A 14,948-nucleotide genomic window follows, 5' to 3' on the forward strand; every position below is an offset into this window, starting at 1 on the left:
TACAAAGTGACGGTACCTTCGCTGTAGTACGATGGCGGCGGACTTGTTGAGGTTTTTGACGCCTCCTCATCATCATCTCCTCTTCAATGCTATTCGATTCTTACCAAATGTACCATTTCAAATCAAGGGATTATATTTAAGATTTGCAAACCGTAATAATAATTGGCATTGACTAAAATCGTCTACAGAGAGAAAGAAAAAAACAGAAAACATTCCCTTAAAAACGCAGTATAATACCATTGCCAGTTCTTTCTATTGCCCCCAACGCCTTTCCCATCGCCCTTATCCAAATCATAAGCCAAGATTCAGCAAACCAAGCCTACTATTTTAACCTAAGCCCCGGAAGCCTGTCCACCGCTCTAAGTGCTGCCTCGGATAGTGAACACTTCACTTCCTACTGTTGGATCTACGCTCATCTTCACGTCGTTGCTTCTCTTCTCTTTCACGACGCTTCTTCTCTAGTTCCTCGACTTTTTTCTTCTGTTCACGTTCTTTCTCCTCGCGTTCCCTCTTCTGCTCCTCAGTTTCCTTCTTAATAGTGTGCCAAACTCCGAAGAGGCTGGCATTCTGTTTCTCGAACAACATTTTGAAATTCTCCTTGATGAAACTCGCCCCGATCATGACGTCGACAATCCCATCGATCGCATCACAGACCCAGAAGTTGCGACAGAATGTGACTGAACTCCCCCTCAGTCGGAACTGGACCTTGCGTAAGATCCCATTTACTGCCGTCGAATGTCCGGAGATGCTCCGAAGGCATGGGTCTTCAAAGTTTGTAGACATCTTGCTTAGAACTCCCAGCTCTCTTGCGCAGTGAGTTGACATGATGAGATCATCGGTGCTACCACTGCCTATCTTGAGCTGCGTGTCAAGATTTGCCAAACGGGAAACCTTCAAGCTCCCAAAATCGTCGCTAAAAAGCAATTCGCGTCCATCGAAAGGATCCCAAGTACTGGTATTAGCCATATCCCCCACAAATCGCTCAGGAGAACGTGCCGCGATCGGTTCACTATTTTGCTTCTTCTGAGAGGCGGCATTTCTGGATGTACCGTGCCCGCGGCGGGCTTGCGCAGATACATCATTATTCCGCGCGGTGGCTCTCTGCACGCTGACTTGGACATTATTAGGTCCGCCCACGAGAACCCTAATAGAGATCCCCTTTGTTTTATTGGGAGATTTCTCTTCATTCGTCGCTCGAGTTTCCGGCTCTTTATTAAGTGCGCTGGAATTATTGTTGTCTCTTTGGTGGCAACCACATCCATTGCATCTCGTACCAGGTGTTGTCGAACGCCGATGGTTGCTAGGCTCATCGTCAGGGATCCAACCGTAAAATTCGTCAAAGCTGTCAAGGTTTCTTTCCTCTCCTGTGGCATACATCTTCGGTTCTTTCGACTGGCTTCTAGGTAAGTGTCAGTAGGGAGCTCACGAGAAGCATTCTGTACTTAGGTAGCTAACCTCTGAGAGTTTCCCTCCCCTTCTGGGTAGTCTTGGATAATATTTTGACTCGCCATTTTGTTTTTATTGGTGTAATCGTCAAGGTAGTTAGTATGAATTTGATTTGGCTTATAGTATGTAGGTAAGTAAGTTAGAGGATAAGTAAGGTATACTAGAATTCACGTACCTGACCTCCTTTTAAATACTTTTATGATTTGGAGGCCTACTTGGAGTCCTGTGATGTGTTTTGAAGCAGTCATCGTCAGAAGTAGGTGTTGTTGGAAGTTGTCATCGTCCTGGGCGCTTGCGCAAACCTGTTGTGTAAGTATTTTCTCAATCAAGTGTATTTTTAAGGCTTCTAACGTCCTCGTGACTAGATCAAATGACAACTCGAATAATTACCGCTGGTCTACAGATAATGAACCCCCGAGAATGCCTTGGCTTGAAACTTCAGCGCTTCAGAAGAATATATACATTCACTCTTGGATAGGACTTGGTTGGGCCGATCATAATCGTGACCCGGATGAGGCAGTCATGATCTCGTCAAAGACTATTTTAAGAGGGAAAACCCACTAGGAGCCAACAAATTTACAGAAATAAATCTGTATTGGATTCCAATACCTCTTCCAAATGTACAATCTACAAGGTATGCATCCAGGCATCTTACGAATGGAGTCACCACCCCAAGGTCTAATTCAATCGACTTACTTAAAGTCTAGAAATCTAGGATACTACCTAGGTATCATAACGAAGTAGAGATTGATATAAAGGCATCTCAAATTAATAACGCTTCGTATAATCTCGTCATATCCCGTCTACCATAATCGCAGTTTATCATAAAAGCATCATCAATCCACGGCATGAACCCTGCACGCTAATCCCGTAAGAACGACTTCCCGGATCTTACTAACGCGTCCATCTCCTTTTCTATTTCTTTTTCCAGATCATCCTTTTCTTCGTCATCAGACCCCTCGCCACTCATCTCACGGATGGAGGTCGCTCCATTAGTTGGAGGCCATTCGCTGTCCAAGGACGAACACGACGATGGTGGCGATAGCAAGGAACTGTCACCAGACTCGCTATCCGACGAATCTTCCCAGTCCTCCCATTCCTCCACCTCGGCACGATTCCTAACCGTCAATTTCCGTCTATGCCTAACATGTTCTCGGCACGAAAGCCTCGACTGACATCTTCGGCTCGAAGTCTCGCTAACGACATCCAGAGGCATCATACTATTATCCTCGTCAATCAGGCTCTGCAACGCCTCAGGATCCAACGGTTCGCCCGTTTCCTCTAGGATGATCCCGAGGCCAGTGAGCTGCTCGATTTTCTGTTGAGATTTAGTCTTGCGTTTCTTCTTCTCCTTCGTCTCGCTTTCGACCCACCACGCTTTCTCCTCCGCCCCCTTCGCCTCCGGCTCATCCCAGAAGAAACTCGTTTGGCTGAGCGGGCTCTTCGGACTAGTAGGGCTTTTCTGCTCCTCAAGGTCGTCGTGCGTCGAGCTTACTTCCACGGCTTCGTTTAGTGGCAGTTTGTCGTCCGTGTTTAGCGTTCTCCGCGTGTCGATTGACGGGGAGTGCGGCTCCTCTAACTCTTCGGATTCCTCGAGCATCCTCCTCTCTAGCGCTTCTGTGTGGACCCGGTACCGCTCGTGGTGGCACTCAGAGGGGTAATCGCAATCGACTGCGCAGTTATGCGTCTTATTGCTGAAAGCTTGTTCGCGCTGTCTCTCGCCTGCCCGTCCGGGAAGTTCTAAGCCAAGGACCTTGCGACGCCACGCTCCCCACTCAGCCCATCCGCTGTAGTCGAACTCAGAAGCACACATCCCGCTAGGACGGCGACGTTTCTTGCCTCGTGTTACTTTCGGAGGGCCGGCTGAGACACAGTATTCGTGGGAGCATACGAGACACCGACGGGTGCAGCCGATTCGGTAGACTGTGTTACAGGAGTGGCATTGCCATAGCCAGGAATATGGTTGTCGGGGCGGAAGTGGTGGCGTGGGCATCCCTTCTGGAGACGTTGGTAGGAGGTTTCGGAGGTGTAGGCGAGCAGGCGGTGTTAGAGGGGGTAATGAAGTTCGTTTGGGTGATGTTTGCGAGGACGAGGTAGATGGTGGTGCTGAATGTCGGGAAAAGATGGAAAGCGTGGGTAAGCCCCTACGTGAAGGCATGATTTCTATGTGTTTTTGTGTCTGTGGATGTTGATGTTGATGTGATGGTAATACTAGAGTGACTGCGACTTGTTGAAAAACGTAGGTAGGTACGAAGGTAATATGTTTGCCTATGAATAACAGTGTAAAGTGCGAGTAATGATTGTTTATCCGAGCTTTGATGACTCAGTTAAAAACACAGGTACTTTTTAGAACACAAATAGTTGTCGAATGACAGCAACACCTCTGGGGTGTGTGATGATATACTTCAGAAAAGGGGATGGTCTTGTTTCGATTATTTCAGATTTCAGATGAGACTGATTGACTTCTAGGGAGTGTCGGTGAAGGAACGACTGATTCAGAGCGAACTCTACAAGAACATAGACACGTAAGGAAAAGAGATATAGGAAAATTACTAAAGACAGGAAAGGATACTTTTGGATTGAACCGTATATACACCGTCCTCTCGCGCGTAAGTCTGCTGGCCACGGAGCTACCGACCCTTATGCTGGACATTGGTACTTTGTCCCAATCTCTAAGACAAAGCGATCAGTATATAGATACAAGCTAGCCACGAGCCCAACTGTCGGGACACAATCAGACCTTGGGAAATCCCACGTTCATGGGCCGCATCTACATCTTTGTTACTTGAGTTCTTCTCCATCGGCTATAAGTAAGAGCACGTGGCACCCATGCAATGATGATGTGATAATGCTTCCATTGATCGGCGACAAAGGGGGAAAGAGACGTCGAGACAAGGCGAGCTCCTCGTTCGCTGCGTAGCAAAGCGACGTTGGGACCGAGAACAAAGCAAGATAACCTGGGAGATAGGAGGAAAGATAGGAAAAGGAGGTAATATTGTCGAGGATTAATTAAGGAAACAAAGCTATATCCGAGTATAGGGGTTCGCCGTGACGAGCTGTCGGTATGGAGCAGCAAGTAGGTAGGTATGGTTAGCTATTTTTAATGGCCCAGAAGAAAGTTATTTATAAGAAATTCGGACACTACCTAGGTAGACGACAAAGTTTCCTTGGTTTCTTTGGGGCTGGCTTGGTTTCAATATCATCACTTTAGACGCAGCATACCCATTCTACAGAAAGACACTTGTTGTACGTGATCTCTGCTATTGGCGTTGGCTAAGCTAAATAGATGGGATTTCCCTCCGTCATTGTTCCATCCCGTAAGCCTTGGTAGAGGTTGAGCCTCGACGGCAACCAAATATTGTAAATCCCATTGTAGTAACCTATCTAACGAATAGAGAGTCCCGCCAGAGTAGAAATCTGTACCCGTATATCCTAGCTCCCCTGTCTAGCTCCTTCATCCCACCAGTCGTTCTCCGGATGTAAAGATCTTCGATAGACAATGATGTCTACTTTACTGAATATTGGCCACCTCAGGGAGGTACACTATCTCCTCGAGATTGTTAATGAAGCTGTTAAATTCGCCGTTCATGTCTTCATTCTTGTCGAGGTGGTAGCAGTCGATGTCTGTGTTGTATTCGACAGTTAACACGTCAGGTTGCAAAGCTACCCAGCATGCCATCAAGAACCCTTCAATCTTCCAACCCATTAAAAGGGCATTCATGGAGAAATCTTGCTCTGGATCTAACTCGAGGGGAAATAATCCCGAGAGGGATTCGTCTTCGAAATGATATCTCCACTTCTTGAAAAGGTCGGCGATATTTGGGAATCGATCTTTGATACTGTCATGTTCCATACCACGACCAACGCGGCCTTCGTCCAAGTACGTATCTCCATGAAATGGTATAAAGTCGTAGTCATAAAATTTCCCCTCAGGGTGGGCGTTGATGCTCGCGTCTGAGGGAACGAGGCTGAAGTTAAACTTTATGTCTCCATCCTGCTCGGTTTGGGTCACCCTCAAGCCGTATACCGTATCGAACAACTTCGACGTACTTCCTCCAGTAGAAGGTTCAGTACTTCCAGGGACTAGAAGGTGTCGGTAATCCTCCATAAAGAACTGCAAGTAGGTTGGTAGTTGTGCAGACATGATGGAGCCAGATTCGCTAGGTTGGCAGCAGGTTTGGTAAATAGGTAATTTTTTTCTCGGAAGTCGAATGGATTCATAAAAATTGTGTTCAGATCCAGTAGTACGGTTAGGCAATCACTTTCTAGGTTTTACAGGATGATATGGGACTGTACCTAGTAGCCAGCGTCGCGGATCTGTTGCGGCTCAAGAAAGAGATCAGAATGGAGTCACTGGATTGCCTACCCCTAAGAGATGTTGTCGTATAGCATCCACGACAAGCAATGGGGCGTCTTTACGATATAATCTTTGGAGACGGGCCATCAGCCCCTTTAAATATTTGTCTACTATCTACCTAGGTAGTAGCAGGTAATAAGGAGATGTCCTAAACGAAGAAGCAAACCAAAATTGCACATAATTCATTCATATATATCAACAATTCCCTGAGTCTCATAAGTTGTCCGATAGAATTGAGATTTTCACATCTAGAATTCCAAGTTATCAAATAAAGATGAGCGGTCCAGACGTTAATGAAAGTGATATAAAGCTCCATGAGAATATCAAGGACGATCAATTAACAGCATCATCTAACCTACTATGTACGATAACATGATAGGATATCAAGTACCTGTAGGCGTGGTTGGCATGAACTGAAGATATGAACAAATTGTAGTGCACAACACCATAAAGCACAAAAAGAAATAGCAAAATAGCAAATAGCAAAGGACTATAGGTAGTAGCAACATGTTGATAATAAGTCCTAAGTTGATATTTCAAAATCATAATTTTCCAGCAATGATAGGTAGGTACCCAATTATGATATATTCATTAACATTATACGTGATAGGTGATAGGTGAAATCGGAAAAGGGGAAAGCCAAACCACTCAAGAAGATTTTCACCATTGACATGGCAATTAACACATATTTCATATTTACAAACACTCGATCTTACCATATGTATTATTGTATAATACCCAGAAAAAGAAAATTGGTGATCTCTAAGGGGTGGCTTTGTCGTTATTTAGATATGCCAGTCAAGGTCAGCTCATGTAGTATTCAACCAAAGCCATGAGGCAATAGGGCTAAGAGAAACCCCAAAAGACAGAATATGATAGTGACAACGTAATGAAATGATAGGTTCATAGCCTCAAGTCTTATTTCATCATATAAGAAACTCCCGAGAATCTTATATAGAAACATGAAGATCATACATTGAGAGATAGTGTGACCTCAGGTACAGACATATAAACATAAAAATAACGTACTACCTAATGAACTGTCCCATTTCTCACCCAAAGAGCATAGAACATATCACTTTAACACTAGACATAAAAAACCAAGTTAAAATCGAAGCAGTGTAGTATTATTTGTTGCCTCTAGCAAGGCCTTGAAAGGCTACGAGGCAGTCTGCGCTTCGACTTAACCTTAGTAGGAATCATCTTAGCTAGGCTGTCCGAGCACCTCCCTTGCTAGAGTCTCTCTGGAGCACTTTTTTTATAACCCGTCTGGAATCTCCCGAGGGAAAATTTTCAACACACAGGGCCACACCCAGAGCTGGAAAAACCTCAGCGCGACCATGATTCCGTAAAACGAATTGGATCCCCATAATTTGTCGTCATAAATCAACCGTCGTAGGTCGGGAAGACCGCGCTGCCCACCTCCGAACTCGTCCCACGTATCAAGTATCAACGACAGCTAGAAACGAAAGAGCGTGCACCCGGGAAAGTCGAATAAACAAAGAACGCAAATAGTTTATGCCTCGATTGCCTTGTTCTTCTTCTTCTGCTCGACCTTAAGTAGTAGGGCGCGGTTGATGTGGGGTAGTACACCACCAAACGCGATTGTTGCACGAATCAGGGTGTCCAGTTCTTCGTCACCGCGGATGGCGAGTTGGAGATGGCGAGGGGTGATACGCTTAACCTTGAGATCCTTGGCGGCGTTCTAGGCAGAAAAATTAGCGTCTGGGATCAATAGAAGATATAGGTATGGAGTATAGATAGGTGATAGTGGCAATGTGGTTCAAAGAAGGCAGACAAAGAGGGTGACTCACTCCTGCAAGTTCGAGAACTTCGGCAGTAAGATACTCAAGAACAGCGGTAACGTAGACGGCAGCCTTGGCGCCGACGCGCATCTTGTTTTGGGTGTTTTGCTTCAAGAAACGCTTGACACGGCCGCAGGGGAACTATAAAGATAGTGGCATATTAGTAAAATTCTACGATATACATGATATAAAAAATTCATCGAATATTATGCTATCATCAAAAAATGAAAACCCGAGTCGATGATGCACCAGGCTAAAGGTTGTGGAGGTTTGTTGTTGTCGCATTCCATCGCTATATCCCTAGGTGACTGTCGATGAGGGCGATAAAAAGTTTACTTGTCTCGGGAGGTCGAAATCGGGCGTCACAAGCGTAATGGTAATCATTAGGTCCATGCAATGTATTCCAGAGTCAACATTGAGGATCATTATATTGGTAGCTTGAGATAATTCGTCGGTAGTACGTTGTATTGTCGTGAATAAAGGTGCGCGTCATTCTGCGAATCGAGGGGCATGATATTGATGTATGTCGACGAAGAGCTCAGAGTTGGAGATATGGAGACGTCCCCATAACCAGCGGAAAAAATGAAAATAATTGCAATGCATCGGGATAAACAGTATAATACTACAAAAACACAATGATAACTTACTTGAAGACCGGCGCGGGCAGAGTGACTCTGTTGCTTCTTGGGACCCTCAGCAGCCGAAGTCTTTCCACCTGAGCTCTTGCCGCCGGCTGATTTGCCTTTTCCACCAGCCATTGTTTATATCGATGCGCGGGATTTGGATGTTTTGAAAAAATATTCTAGTTAAGTTCGTTCGAATGCGACGTGGAGAAATAAAATCGGATTCGTGGTGAATTAATAGATTTGCGCGTCGGGTCTAATCTGTTGGTGAAAATTGTTTTCGGGATGTGATGGATGTTTGTGTTTTGATTTTATTCAAGCGTTCGGGTTCGGAGGCGTCTAGAAAATCAAGAGGCGGCGCGCGGTGTATACAGTTTGGGGGAAGGCGGGCTGGGAGGATTGGGGCAGGGAAGCTACAGGGCTGTAGGCTGCCTGTCTCAGTGCTGTAGGCTACTGCTAGGGCAGGTACAGGCTCCAGTACCACTCCAGGGCTGCTTGTTTCCAAGGTTGTCTGGATTGCTTGGGTTAGGCCGTGTTTGTAGTTGCTAGACGTGCTGAAGGCACTGGGAAGGCGCACATCTTGCTTCCAGAAGCCCCGGAACACCTGGAAAGAAGACCCCGCCTCGTGCTCTGTAGCTCTGTAGCACCTACTCTCAGGACTGGCCTAGATTTTTTCCACGAAGTGCTAGTCCGGATATAGTTAGTAAGTGATGTTGGCGGCAAATCTCCGGATATAGCAATCAGCCGCCCTGAGGAGAAACGGGGTGTTTTGATGAACAGCATGAAGGAGATGATATCAGAGGCGTGCTACGTTGGCCAGATGCAAAACGGGGGAAATAAAGGGGTAGGATGTTTCTATCCTGAAATACTTACATCATTCTGGAGAATTTGAACCAAAGGGAAGCCAAGGTTCGGCTGGCTAGGGAGTTAATGATTTACTGTAGACCAGCTTTAGTCAGGAGGATGGCGGCATAATGTTTGAGAGCGACGGCAGCATACATGCTGCACGTCAAGTAGGTAGTTTTAGCGTCATTCTGACACTCAAAAATAAAGTATGTAATGAAATTTGTAGGCTTTATGTGACCTCGAACGACATGTTGAAGAGCTGTCGGGAAACGAGGGCATACAAAAGATTGATTTCTGACGTTGAAATCAGAGATTAAGCTGTGATCTTCTCGGACAGCGGGATCGACGTCAATGTGGAAACCAAGCAGCCGAAACGGGATGTGGCTTGGGTTCACACAGCCACGTAATCTCGCTAGCTGAAGTACAAGGTACTTTGGTACTTACATACCTAGTACTTAGGTAGGTACGCTTATGTCACTACATCCAACATTTCACATTTTACATTTTACATTTGAGAACATTCAATCTTTTTATGTTCTTTTAATATGACCATTTCCAAAGCAATGTTTTGTACCAATTGCCGAGGCATATTATTCACAGATATGATATACAGAATTATGCCTGCAAAGCAAGTCCAGAGAGTATCCAACTTATAATCTGGAACAGCGACAGCCAAGATCCGGCAGAAGCAACAACGTCCTAACAATTCGTCAATATACGGTTTCAGTCTTTCTCGATTCATCATCACCTACCGCCCAGCTCATGGCATATCCTTGGGTAGAAACCTGACGTTCAAATGTTGGGAATTGAAGCCATAAAGATAGAAAACAAGGCTCTGTAGCCGGTTTTGAATCGGACCCTACATCGCAGCGCAAGTCCAAGGATGGAATCGTCGATAAAGAGATATCATAATCGTACGCCGGGGCCCTCCCGCGAACTTGTCTATAGTTCAGGCCCAAATTTACCGCGACCATTCCATTCGCGTTAACGAGAATCGGCCTCGTATAATCATTCTCCAGGGCTTCAGAGAGCGAGAGTGTGGGATCATACACCGCGATTGAAAGGCTAGGCGACAAGAGACGTGAAGAATCGTTGATAGCTTTGCTAGAGTCATCTAGTATATATTAGCATTCATCTATAGTGTAGAATGGTACTTGGTAGGTTTTCATACACCACAGAAAGGCCTGCGCTAGCATGAGCGTAGTAGGTACCGTGCATAACAGAGCCTCCGATGAGACTAGTGTCAACGTGCGATACTTGGTTCCCTGCCAGGTAAAATTCCCGATGCTTTCTTCCCAGCGATCCTCACAGCGGCAGGGTCGGCGTTGCGAGTCACTTCGTGCGCAATTCGGTGCATCCGGATCTGCCCAGCCAACAAAACATTTAGGTCGAGCTCGAGAGACATCCAGCGACCCCTGAGACGACCAATCTTCACGTTGTAGGAGTGTTATCGACGGGAAGTACGCATGATCCTATGTTCAATGATGTGTGTGATCAGCTGTCATGCTAGAAAGTAACCAGACGAAATGGTGATGATCATACCACAGTATCCTTCGTGGTCGTGATGACGTCTTGGTTAAGAGCAGGATACCAAGAGTACATATACAGAAAAGGGATGGCAATCAGCGTCACTATCGATGTGGCGACGGTATTCCCTAGATTCTTGGCATACACGGGAGCCACATCTCTTGAACTATACCGTCGACGATTCAACCAATCTAGGAAGAAGAGGAAAATAACAAGGGCGACGAGTATGCTTGAAACTATAATCTGGATATCTGGCGACTGCTTCTGGGCTGCTGCCACAGTACCGAGCAATAAACAAAGAATGAAACTAATCAACGAGGCCAAAAGCGTTCGCGTCGAAGGCAAGCCATGGTCGTCGAGACTCTTAAGACTAGAGAACGAACTTCCGATTCTACGCAGAGAACGATGTACCGGATGGAGTAGAGGTCTAGCTTTAGACATAGTCTGATATGATTGAATGTTACCGTCAAGTCATCTCAGCTTCAACGGGGGCAGGCTCCAGTGCATTTCTATCGATATATGCCACTTCCTAGCAAGTCTCAATTCGTTGGCCCCCATCGGCGCCACCGTTTCCGACAGCGAGAGCAATAATTAAACTTCCTAGTCTGACCTTTCATACGAATTGTCACTTAGTAAGGATTGGCGTTGAGCCCCTGCATAAGCTGAATAACGACTAGGATTGTTCACCTTATTACATAAGATTATCAATCCGCAGCACTGCTATTCTGAATGGCTGTGACATCCTCAGCCCTACTAACTCCCTAGAATTTCACCGGTTGACCCGCGCTATAATTGGACACCATCCATTCATAGGGTCAATCCGAGGTGAAGCTCTACCGGCGTCCTCCAGGGCGACAATTATATCTGAAACTCGGTTCTGTAGGACTTCAGTTGACTAGCCTATTATCGAAGTCCTGCAAATCACCGCAGTGGATATATCTTCAAGGTCAGCCTCTTCCTCAGTTGCAATGCTGCAGCAATCATACCATAAGCCTTTAGTAAACGCGATAACCAGACACGATGTTACCTCTGCTTTCCTTGCTCCTTGCAGCCATGGCTACCTTTGTCAGTAGCCAACAAATCTTCATCAACAAAGTACCGGCCTATTCATCTCTTCCTCATTGTGCTGAACTTCCGTTGAGCTTTATTGTCCGAGATATGGCATCCGGTTGTGGCGACGGGAGCAAGACGACATCATATTCTTGCTTCTGCACGGCCAGCTCATCCAAAATGAGTGGCATCATCAGCACTGCCGTAGCTTCGCGATGCTCAACCGGCCCAACTAATGCGGCCACCCGGGCCTTGGACGTCTTTTCCTCGTATTGCAACCCCGAAGGCTCCAACAGAACCAGTGAGTTTTAATTCAACCGCTAGAAAAGATATAAGGAGGGATACGATGTAACTAAAGAGTTATGCTAATTCAATTATGCGCCTAAGTAACCGGTAATATCACTTCACCTGCTGTAGCGAATGCTACCATTACTCAGACCGTGACATCAACTCCAACGACTTCGATGCCTATAGAGACAGCTCTTAGCCCAATACCATCATCTAACCTTGCGGGAAAATATAGCGCTGATATACGAGTGCCTATATATGCTGTAGCTGCTATATTAGCGGGTTTTGTCGCTTCATGATGATTGCTATAGACCTGAGCTCACTTGTATATTAACTAAACGTCATGTATCGATATAATTAGGTAGTCGTCATTGAAAGAGCGAAGTTACAAGTCAACATACCTTTACATGCACTCGTTTTTGATCTAGCCCGTCCTAGTCCCTCATTCAAACTTGAGCTCTGGCAATGCCGATAATTCCATAGGCGAACGACAAGCATAAGCGCTTAGGTACCTAGTATCGACAAGATCTAACTAGCTGAATAGATCGAAATGGATGGGCAGTAGTCCTGTGTAAAGACCTACCTTCCGGAACATGAGCTTAAGGAGACAAGTAAATAGGAAATTATTCTCTGAAAAGGGGGGATACACGCAAACGCCCAACCAACCATCACCTTACGTATCCAGTAAGTAGGTGGCGATATCAATTCGCAAAGCTTACGTCCTTGGGAAAGATACCTATATAAACTAGGTAATGTATCGTCATTAACACCTTAAATCAATTAGGTAGATACCTAAGGTACGTTAGGACTCCTATTTCAACCTTCGTGGTTCAGTCGTAGCAAATGGTTACATCGTCCTCGGAGCTCACCTTTATCCCTTTTTCATCTTAAATTCTCGCACGTCTCTCGTATTCCGCTAAAGATGAATCATCATTTGCGCCTTGATTAAAATAGGTAATTACTATGTGTAACACAGGATTCTCATCAGCAGGATATCCTCGAAATATCATTATCTAAGCTAAGCTAAATCTAACCTCAATAGCTCAGAAAATCCTACATCGGCTTCTAAAGTGTTATAGAAGCGAAGAGGGCGACTCCCGTACCTCGCCGAATAAAGAGTGCCCGAGTATAGCAACGCCGGTTCGGTTCCCCGAGCGTGGCGCATTCTTCGGCGCCAACAAGGCCAAGAGTGCCACGGATTAGGAATTTGATCTTGCCATGATGGATCCCAAGGACATAGGGGCTTGAAGGGTCGGTTATAGCTTTATGTTGTGTCTTGCTGGCGATGGTTAGGTAGGTAGTGATACGAGTCTTTGGTGGTGAAAGGTAGGACTTCCCGGATTATAATGATACTAGGTACCAGGGTATCATATATCTTTACGAAACGTGAAGAGGGCTGGAGCAACTTTTTAAGATGGCCGTACCTAGGTATGAATATGGAAGTTATGTCGGAGGATCCAGGGCCATTTGAAAACGAAATCAAAGCTTGCGTAAGTAGATTATCGTCTTTTTGATGTTGGACAGTTAATTATTAGGATATGGATTAACTTTGGGAAACCCCCCTAGTCCTCGACCGAGCGGCTTAGCCATTGTGCCTTTGCAATTGTTAATAATCGGCGACTAGTACCTATCCAGTAGTCTTGATTCGAGATAGCGAAGTAGGACATCAATCGCACAGACTAGGTAGCTTCCGTCGTCAATAATTGTAACGAGTGGTTCGTATACACAAACGTGGCGTCTTCATGCGAATGGTGGTGGTAGACTTGGTAAGACAACGATTTCTAACTACAGTTAGCGATGGCTTAGGATAAAGTTCCGTAGTCCGCGCAAACTACCTACTCGGGTAGATATCGTGGTTTAGGCATCATGCTTGAAGCGCATGTGCTACGAAAGGCGGATGCAAGATGCCTATTCAGATCCTGCCGGGACTGTCCATGTCTGGAAAAGGTCCATCACTGATTCACCAGATAATAGCTGGACGCAACATATTTGAGGATATAAAGTAAGCAAACACAAAATCTCTTCACGAAATCATATTTGGCAGGCTACGTAAACAAAATATGTTCTAATGGACGTCAGTAGTATAGGTAGGTACCTAGGTAGGTAGGTATTTATTCATTCGGTTTACTAGGTAGACTATTTGCTCTCGTGTATTAGTTAAGGTGTGTTTGTTGTTTGACTTCAAGCTTATAGAGTTTTAATTGAGTACTAGGTAGTTATGGATGTATTGATTGATTCAACCCTCAGTGTCAGACATCGGTCTTCCTCCAGGTCAGTAGCTAGAGGTCTATGGGATCGGGATTCGGCCCGTTGAGTCCCCGTGAGGGTCCTGTTGGCCGCTAGTCCTAGGAGCAGGACGGACAAAGAGCTTCACCTGTATATATACCGTGTTCTCCATAGCGAGAGTGTTAGGAGCTCTTCGCGCAACAACGTCGTTGTTTCCTAGTCTTTTGGTTCCGCCTCGTGACACTCAGTATTAGAGAGTTTGTAACCTTTAATATCGGCGGCCACGCGCCCGGTCCACTCTAGCGGTATTATTCTGCCGACGGGTGTTTGTTCATTCGCTTTGACTAAATGTGGTGTTCGGACCTTATATGTCTAGGAAAGGAGTTTGTCACCCACGTTGTTAACGAGGCAAGACCGGGTAAGACGTATAGCTCGTGGGCGGCGTAAATTTGCCCCGTCTTCCACGTCTGAAAAGGCGTAACACAGTCACACTGTTGGTGTTGGTGGCAAAGCCTCTTGCCACCACGCAAGTTCTAAGGAGCATACCACTAATCTTGTATCAGAAATTAGAACCATGAATGCCATGAGCTTGTAATATCTATTTGGAATAAAAACTGTACATGGCGTTTCTCGAAGCAGAGGATGCTGACGTCGAGTATCGAGATTGCAGGGAGAATCGGACTTGTACAACCATCCAACATATTAAATAGTAACAATTAATTATGGTGAATTTTGAAAAGCCCCGGGGTAGATGTGGAACGTAGCTATCAACGAGATATT

The 14,948-nt window shown here is 45.6% G+C and overlaps 6 protein-coding genes across 6 annotated transcripts; 1 reads left to right on the forward strand and 5 right to left on the reverse strand.

Moving 5' to 3' along the window:
* Positions 1-104: 104 nt before the first annotated feature.
* Positions 105-1,509, reverse strand: GGS22DRAFT_162799 (uncharacterized protein). The gene has a single exon (XM_047961267.1). The coding sequence runs from the start codon at positions 1,375-1,377 to the stop codon at positions 388-390; it is 990 nt and encodes a 329-aa protein (XP_047818946.1). The 5' UTR covers positions 1,378-1,509; the 3' UTR covers positions 105-387.
* A 615-nt stretch (positions 1,510-2,124) lies between these two features.
* Positions 2,125-3,695, reverse strand: GGS22DRAFT_162802 (uncharacterized protein). Its single transcript, XM_047961268.1, has one exon. It carries the CDS (start codon positions 3,602-3,604, stop codon positions 2,309-2,311), a length of 1,296 nt encoding a protein of 431 aa, XP_047818947.1. The 5' UTR covers positions 3,605-3,695; the 3' UTR covers positions 2,125-2,308.
* A 1,262-nt stretch (positions 3,696-4,957) lies between these two features.
* On the reverse strand, positions 4,958-5,590 carry GGS22DRAFT_188402 (uncharacterized protein; the record flags this gene model as incomplete). The annotated part of the gene is made up of 1 exon (XM_047964724.1): positions 4,958-5,590. One exon carries the CDS (start codon positions 5,588-5,590, stop codon positions 4,958-4,960), a length of 633 nt encoding a protein of 210 aa, XP_047818948.1.
* A 1,729-nt stretch (positions 5,591-7,319) lies between these two features.
* GGS22DRAFT_188403 (histone H2A.Z) lies at positions 7,320-8,366 on the reverse strand (the record flags this gene model as incomplete). Its single annotated transcript, XM_047964725.1, has 3 exons — positions 7,320-7,508; positions 7,618-7,749; positions 8,256-8,366. 3 exons carry the CDS (start codon positions 8,364-8,366, stop codon positions 7,320-7,322), a joined length of 432 nt encoding a protein of 143 aa, XP_047818949.1.
* Positions 8,367-9,574: 1,208 nt separating this feature from the next.
* GGS22DRAFT_162805 (uncharacterized protein) lies at positions 9,575-11,055 on the reverse strand. The gene is made up of 3 exons (XM_047961269.1): positions 10,620-11,055; positions 10,249-10,549; positions 9,575-10,191 (listed from the first exon to the last, which is right to left on the reverse strand). Exons 1-3 carry the CDS (start codon positions 11,043-11,045, stop codon positions 9,788-9,790), a joined length of 1,131 nt encoding a protein of 376 aa, XP_047818950.1. The 5' UTR covers positions 11,046-11,055; the 3' UTR covers positions 9,575-9,787.
* On the forward strand, positions 11,036-12,261 carry GGS22DRAFT_162807 (uncharacterized protein). The gene is made up of 2 exons (XM_047961270.1): positions 11,036-11,955; positions 12,042-12,261. Exons 1-2 carry the CDS (start codon positions 11,625-11,627, stop codon positions 12,239-12,241), a joined length of 531 nt encoding a protein of 176 aa, XP_047818951.1. The 5' UTR covers positions 11,036-11,624; the 3' UTR covers positions 12,242-12,261.
* Positions 12,262-14,948: the final 2,687 nt, after the last annotated feature.

The sequence above is a fragment of the Annulohypoxylon maeteangense genome (genome assembly GCF_022496945.1).
Source record: "Annulohypoxylon maeteangense strain CBS 123835 unplaced genomic scaffold GGS22scaffold_8, whole genome shotgun sequence".
Lineage (NCBI taxonomy): Eukaryota > Fungi > Ascomycota > Sordariomycetes > Xylariales > Hypoxylaceae > Annulohypoxylon > Annulohypoxylon maeteangense.